Source organism: Canis aureus, chromosome 3 (genome assembly GCF_053574225.1).
Source record: "Canis aureus isolate CA01 chromosome 3, VMU_Caureus_v.1.0, whole genome shotgun sequence".
NCBI classification, from domain to species: domain Eukaryota; kingdom Metazoa; phylum Chordata; class Mammalia; order Carnivora; family Canidae; genus Canis; species Canis aureus.
Genome location: NC_135613.1, coordinates 57,490,708 through 57,497,749, shown reverse-complemented (window position 1 = coordinate 57,497,749; position 7,042 = coordinate 57,490,708). Strand labels below are relative to the sequence as shown.

Below are 7,042 nucleotides of genomic sequence, written 5' to 3'. Positions count from 1 at the left end.
GCCCGGGGCGGCCGCAGAAGGGGGGTGAATAGGGGGCGGGGGGGCGGGCCCTGGAGGGGACCCAGGCCCCGGACCCGCGCACGTCGCCGTCGTAGGAGGCGCGCCCAGGGGCGGAGCCGCACGTCGCGCCCCGCCCAGGAGGTGGCCCCGCCCCCAACCGCGCGGCGCGCCGGCCCTGCCCCTGGGCTCTCCTCTCCTCAGCAGCGCTCTCCTCAGCGCCCGGCCCCGCTGGCGTTCTAGAACTCGCCGCGCCGCCGCCTCAGGTGCGGAGAGCCCGGGCGCGGGCGGCGGCGCTGTCCCGGCCCCGGCCCCGGCCCCGGCCCCGGCCCCGACCCGCAGGTGGCGCAGGCACCGCAGGCCGGCCGCCGCCTCAGCCGGTACCGCCTCGGGCCCGCCTCCCCCACTCTCCGCCCCGCCTCAGGCCGGGCCTCCGCCTCCGCCTCCGCCTCCGCCTCCGCCTCCGCCTCGCCCGGTGCCGCCGTCCCGCTGCGGCTCCGAGCCCCGGCGCGGCCCGCACCTGCCCGGGGCCTCGGCCTGCCCCCCGCCTGCTGCCGAGTGCCGCCCCTCTCAGCCGCGCCCGCCCGAGAGCGAGGGCGCCCTGCAGCTCCTCACCGCCCGCAGACTCTCCTGACGCCCCTGGGGCGTCCTCTCCCGCCCGGCCCGCCCGCCACCCCCCGCCCCCGAGTCTGGCTCGTTGCAGCCCACCTGCCTGCTCACCTTTACCTGTCCGCCCGCCGCCCCGGCCGCGCCCTCCCTCCTCTGAGTGGACCACTCTGCCCCCACGCGGCTTCCGGGAACCCTCACACCTGCTTTACTTAACCCCTTCGGATGTCTGGGTGCCCCCAGCCACCGATCCTGTTCCCACGACCCCAGTACCTCTGCCCCATCTAGTCTCCACCTGTCCTGCCCTGCCGTCCTCAGAGCTGTCACCTGTAGGCCTCGCTCCTGCCCTCCCGTCCTCGGAGCTGTCATCTGTAGGTCTCCCTTACTCTGTACTTTTGGCTCCAGAAAATTAATGTCCTGATTTACGTTTGATTGCCCACCGCCCCGCGCTGGGGGACATCTTTAGCCTGTGTGCCTGTCCAGCTCATAGGTGTGCCCAACACTGGAGATATCTGCTGAGCTCACTTCCCTTTACCCCGAACCACAAACCCTCTTTCCAATCCCTAGATTTGAGCTGGTGGCATATCTACCACTGTGATATGAGTGCATGTTTCATGTTCCATTATCCACCCCCCCCCCAGCACCAATGAGGAGACTTGGTCCAGCCACCCAGCCGGGCTCAGCTGTACAGGTACAGGAAGATGGAGACACACTCATCCCCTTTGCCAAGTGAGTCCTCCCCTCCTAGTGGGGATGGGATGGAGGGAAGACGCTTACCTGGCTTCTCCCCGCCCCTGCCATGGCCCCCTGCCCAACAGGAGTAGCAAATGGAGGAAGAAGAGGTACAATGCCTGGTCCACAGGGGACCAATGATTCATTAATCTGTTCCACGAATAGTTTGTTTGTTTGTTTGTTTTTTTGTCTAGAACTACAATGTTCTAGATGCTAGAGTAAGCACCAGGGATTCAATAATTAGAAAGATAGGACTTACGTTTGGGAGGGTGGACACAGAACGTCCAAATGTAAATATAATTTCAATGAGTAAGAAATAGCATGAAAAAAAATTAAAAAGGAGTGTAATAAAATGGGAAACAGAATGTCGTGGAGGAATGCCTAAGTGGCTCAGTCGGCAGTGAAGCTGCTGTCTTCAGCTCAGGTCATGATCTCCGGGTCCTGGGATTGAGTCCTACCTGGGGCTCCCTGCTCAACAGGGAGTCTGCTTCTCCCTCTCCTTCTGCCTGCCTCTCCACCTGCTCATGTTCTCTCTCTCTCTCTCTCTCTCTCTCTGTCACTCTATCAAATAAATAAAATCTTTAAAAAGTATGGAGACACAAGTTTAGATACAGTGGTTGTGGAAGACTATTCTGGGAAGATGAGTTTGAATTGAGATCTGAAAGATGAGAAGCAGCCAGTTTGATAATAGTGGGGTAGGAGGGGTGAGGGGAGATGAAGGAATAGGAGGAGGAGGGAGAACCCCAAGAAAGAAAGAAATAGGGGCACCTGGGTGCCTCAGTCAGTTAGATATCTGCCTTTGGCTCAGGTCATGATCCCAGGGTCCTGGGTTTGAGCTCCACATCATCATCATCATCATCATCATCATCATCATCATCAGGCTTCCTTCTCAGTGGGGAGCCTGCTGCTCCCTCTCCTTCAGGTCCTCCCCCCCCCCACCATGCTTTGCTTTCTCAAATAGATAAATCTTTTAAAAGAAAGGAAGAGAGGAAAAGAAAGAGAAGGAAAGAAAAGAAAAGAGAAAAGAAAAAAGAAAAGAGGCTTAGTATCTTCTAGGACCAGGAAGCAGGCCCACGTGACGGAAACTTAGTGGTCAAGGGGAAAGTAAAGAGTCAAGTCAGTCATGGAGAGGCCAGCTCATATAGGACCTCATAAACCATTGATAAGAATTTGGATTTAGGGCAACCCTAGTGGCTCAGTGGTTTAGAGCCACCTTTGGTCCAGGGTGTGGTTCTGGAGACCCGGGATCAAGTCCCACATGGGGCTCCCCGCAGGGAGCCTGCTTCTCCCTCTGCCTGTGTCTGTGCCTCTTTCTCTGTGTGTCTCTCATGAATGAATAGGTGGAATCTTTAAAAAAGGGGGGACAAAAAGAATTTGGATTTTATGCTAAGGACTGTAGAACATCAGTGGAAAGTTTTAGGCAGGGAAATGACATGAGCAGACTTTTTTTTTTCTCTCTCCAATTTCTTTATGGTGAAAAATTTCAAACAAATACCAAAGTGGAGAAAATAATCATCATGCAGCCAGCGTACCCTTTTCAACCAGCTTCAAAAATGATCATTCTACAGGTGATCCTTTCATCTGTACCACCACCCAGCCTCCTCCTACAAAGATTGTTTTGAAGTAAATCTCAAACTGTGTCTCATTTCACACAACCCTGTGTTTTTTTAAAGATTTTATTTATTTGTTCATGAGAGACACAGAGAGAGGCAGAGGCAGAGGGAGAAGCAGGTTCCCTGCGGGGACCCTGATGTGGGACTCGATCCCAGGACCCTGGGATCAGGCCCTGAGCTGAAGGCAGATGGATGGTCAACCACTGAGCCACTCAGGTGTCCCCCACATGACCCTGTTTATTTTTTATTTATTTTTTTTAATTTTTATTTTATGATAATCACACAGAGAGAAAGAGGCAGAGACACAGGCAGAGACACAGGCAGAGGGAGAAGCAGGCTCCATGCACCGGGAGCCCGACGTGGGATTCGATCCCGGGTCTCCAGGATCGTGCCCTGGGCCAAAGGCAGGCGCCAAACCGCTGCGCCACCCAGGGATCCCCTGCGCCACCCAGGGATCCCACATGACCCTGTTTAAAGGGTTAGTCACACTACTTTGGGCAGAAGAGATGATGGGGGGAAGGGGTAGAATGGAAGCAGGGAGAGCAGGAGGGGTCTATTGCAACACTCTGGGCAGGAATAGTGGCAGTGGAAGTGGAAAGGTGAGGAGTGGTCAAATCAAGTATATTTTTTGAAGCTTTAAAAATTTAAGTGAAACTTTTTTTTTTTAACTTTTAACTTTTTTGACAGAGAGTGCATGAGCAGGGGGAGTGGCAGCCAGAGGGAGAGAGAGTGCATGAGCAGGGGGAGTGGCAGGCAGAGGGAGAGGGAAAAGCATGGAGCAGGGAGCCCAACACAAGGCTCGATCCTAGGACCCCAAGATCATGACCTGAGCTGAAGGGAGATGCTTAACCCACTTAGCCACACAGAAGCCCCTAAGTGAAACTTCTTTTTAAATTAAAAAAAAAAAATGTTTAATGTAGGCTCCATGCCAGGTGTGGGGCTTGCACTCACAACCCCGAGATCAAGAGTCGCATGCTCCATCTATTGAGCCAGATAGGCACCACACACACCTTTTCTAAAATTTAAGTGAAACTTTTTTTTTTAAAGATTTTATTTATTTATTCATGAGAAACACGCAGAGAGAGAGAGAGAGAGAGAGAGAGAGGCAGAGACACAGGCAGAGGGAGAAGCAGGCTCCATGTGAGAGGCCCGATGCGGGACTCTATCCTGGGACTCCAGGACCATGCTCTGGGCTGAAGGCAGGTGCCAAACCATTGAGCCACCCAGGGATCCCCTAGGTGAAACTTTCTTAAGTTTTTTTATTTAAAGTAAAATCTGGGTATATCTTAGATGTACAATGACATGAGTTGCTGCTGGACTGGATGTGGGAGTTGAGGGAAAGAAAGTTGAGCAATAGCAGATTTTTTGGGGACTAGTAACTGGGCATTTGGGGCATCTTCCCTGAGGTGGGGAAGGCGAGGGAGATGTGGAGTGGGTAGTTGAACATGCCCTGGAGTCCAGGGGAGGAGCTGAGGGTGTTGCTCAACACATGGTAGTATATAAGTCAAGGGCCTGATCGAGATCACAGAAGGATAAATGGAGATGAGAAGAGAGGGCCCAGGTCCAGCCTTAGGACACTGCCCTGGGGAGCAGGAGAGCAGGTGGCATCCAGGGTAGGGCCTTTGGAAGTGCTGAGCGCTGTTCTCAAACTGCTCTGCACATCCCTTGTTACCTAAAGGACAGTAGTTTCTCTGAGTTAGGGGAGACAAAGTAGGAGTCAACAGAGGTCCTGCTTTGCTGGGTCCTTGCACTGACAGGACGGAACGTGCCCATGCCCGTCACATCAGCTGAGTGGCTGGGGCCTTCCTCTTTAATAACTGAATGTGATGTTCTCTGGGTGCGGGGCATAGAAGTGGGAGATTCGGTGAGATTTGAGGCTCAAATGACTGCCAGTCTCCCAGATCAGAGATCTCACCACCTCCTCTGCTGAAATGGTTGAGAGATCATGTGGGCCCACACAGAGGGGACCAGCTTGTCCCTGGAGGGAGGAGATACTGTGGGGGATGAGCCAGCTCCAAGCCGACTGTGTCCTCCTCTCAGGTGTTCCAGAGTCATCAGCCGATCCACATCCCCCAGCCTGCCTCCCCAGCACCTCGGGCTGATGCCCCAGCATTACAGAGACATCTTCTGGGAGAACCTTAGCCAGAGGCCCAGGTGGGTAGAGCACAGAAAAGGAGGGGGAAGAAATGCTGGATGGTTTTACACTGAGACTTACAGCAACAAGCCCTCGTCTGGCCCAGCTGGCCCACTGACTAATGGACGCCATAGCTCCTACTGCCAGACAGATGGGGGGATGGGAAGCGGTCAGAGACAAAGTACAGATGGGGGTGTCCTGTATACAAAGTTCCCCTATTGTGCTTTACAGCCCCACCTGGAGAGAGGAACAGTATGCCCCACCCCTGCTGGTATGACCAACTTTGTGCCCTGGGGCACGTCTTGGGTAAACTGGTACCCACTGGCAGGCTATCTTTAGCTGACCTTATTACCTCCTCCCTCTGGTGTCCCCCAACCTGTGCACTCACCACGCCTCCTTTCTTTGTATCAGTCACCCTGCTTTCACCATCTGAGCTTCCTAAGATCCCCGTGTCCCTGTTTCAGCCCAAGCCCTCCTGAGAGACCCCGTTCTGCCCTCTGACCCCTTTCACCCCATTCTGGGGCACAGAGAGTCCCTGCTTGCTCCCAGCCTGGCCTGAACCCCCCTGAGGGGCTCCCACCCCCGGAGGTGCTTTGCAGAAGAAAGAGAAGGAGGCCCCAGGTGGCAGGAATGCAGCAGGGACCTGGGTGCATCCCAGCCCGGGTGAGGGCTGTCGCGTATCACCTGGAGGATCTGAGAAGGCGACAGAGGCTCATCAATGAGTAAGGAGAGAGACACCTGCACTCTGGGAGCCACACAGGTTTTGAGGGCAGGAGGGTTTGAACTGAAGAAGGGGTGGAGGGCTTTGAAGGAGTTGGAGGCTGTACTCGGAGTAACCAGGGCAGGCCCTCCACCCTGAAGAGACTGGGAGGGAACCAAGGGTGGAGGATGAGCCACAGGAACTGCAGGGAGCCGAAGTGCATCAGGGAAGACTTGAGAGCTATCCAGGGAACTGGAGGACGGCGGACAGGAGGGTCCTTCAGTCTGGGGAGAGCAGAAAGGGGGGGCGTGGAGGGCTGGACATCCAGTGATAACACCCCTGGGTCCCGGGGAGAGTCGGGAAGCTTGGCCTCCAGGCACTGGGTTTTAACCCTCAAGTCCCCACAGAGAGAAGAAGGCCCAGTGGGGCGGTTCTGGGGCTGCCTGTGAGCCCCTGGCACTCGCTGAGGGCAGCAACAGAGTCCCCGGCACCTCCAAATATCAGGATCTGGAAGAGGAGAGGGCTGCCTATCCACAGGAAGAGGGCCACCCTCTCACCACTGGCAGGCCCCAGGTCTGGTGGAGGGACCTGGTGGGGTGTGGGGTGGGGGGGCTGAACTTGCCTGGAGAGACAGGGGAAGCTTGGAGCCAGGTTGGGGAGCTGGACTGGTGAGGGACAAAACAGGGCGGGGGTCTGGGAAACCCGGAGCCACGGCCTCTCCTGTTCTTCTCATTCTTACAGCTGGTCTGGTCACCCTGGAGCCCCCGGGGCCAGGGCGGGTCTTGCCTCCCGGGGCGGCTGGGCTCTCTGGCCTCCTGCACCGCTGTCACAGCCAGCAGGCAGCCCCTGTGCAACCCCTGGGGGACGGCAGTGCAGTCTGAGGAGTGAGGATGCCCCAGATGCCTCCGCGGCCCCCAGGCCCGCTCCCTGGCTCGGTGCTCCGCCCTGAGTTCCGGTATTAAAAAGCAAGCAAGCCGAACCCAGTGTGTCTTTCTACGGGTGTTGGAGAGGCTCGAGGGGAAGGAGGGCGCCGTCCCCTCCTCGGGGACCTGAAGTGAAGTCGGGCCGGGTCCCGCGGAGCCCAGGCTCCCCGGCGCTTGGGCCGCCGCGCCCCGCTCTCCGGACCGGGGCTCTGGGCGGCGGCCGAGCCTCCGCCCCCACGACCCCAGAAGCCAGCCCCGGCCTACCCCCGCGCCCCGCGCCCCCAGCCCCGCGGCCGCCGCCCGGGGCTGCCCAGCCGCGCCCCCATCCCCCTAACGG

The 7,042-nt window shown here is 56.9% G+C and overlaps 1 protein-coding gene across 6 annotated transcripts; it reads left to right on the top strand.

The window, feature by feature from the left end:
• Positions 1-116: 116 nt before the first annotated feature.
• On the top strand, positions 117-6,761 carry INCA1 (inhibitor of CDK, cyclin A1 interacting protein 1). 6 transcript variants are annotated; one of them, XM_077893067.1, is made up of 7 exons: positions 117-263; positions 1,245-1,332; positions 4,989-5,102; positions 5,314-5,353; positions 5,611-5,804; positions 6,181-6,355; positions 6,524-6,761. In XM_077893067.1, the coding sequence occupies exons 2-7, from the start codon at positions 1,250-1,252 to the stop codon at positions 6,668-6,670; spliced, it is 753 nt and encodes a 250-aa protein (XP_077749193.1). In that variant the 5' UTR covers positions 117-263; positions 1,245-1,249; the 3' UTR covers positions 6,671-6,761. The 6 variants fall into 6 exon arrangements, with proteins under 6 accessions (XP_077749193.1, XP_077749194.1, XP_077749191.1 ...); XM_077893068.1 differs by lacking the exon at positions 117-263 and adding an exon at positions 670-974; XM_077893065.1 differs by lacking the exon at positions 117-263 and having other exon boundaries at positions 670-1,332.
• The last annotated feature ends 281 nt before the right edge of the window (positions 6,762-7,042 follow it).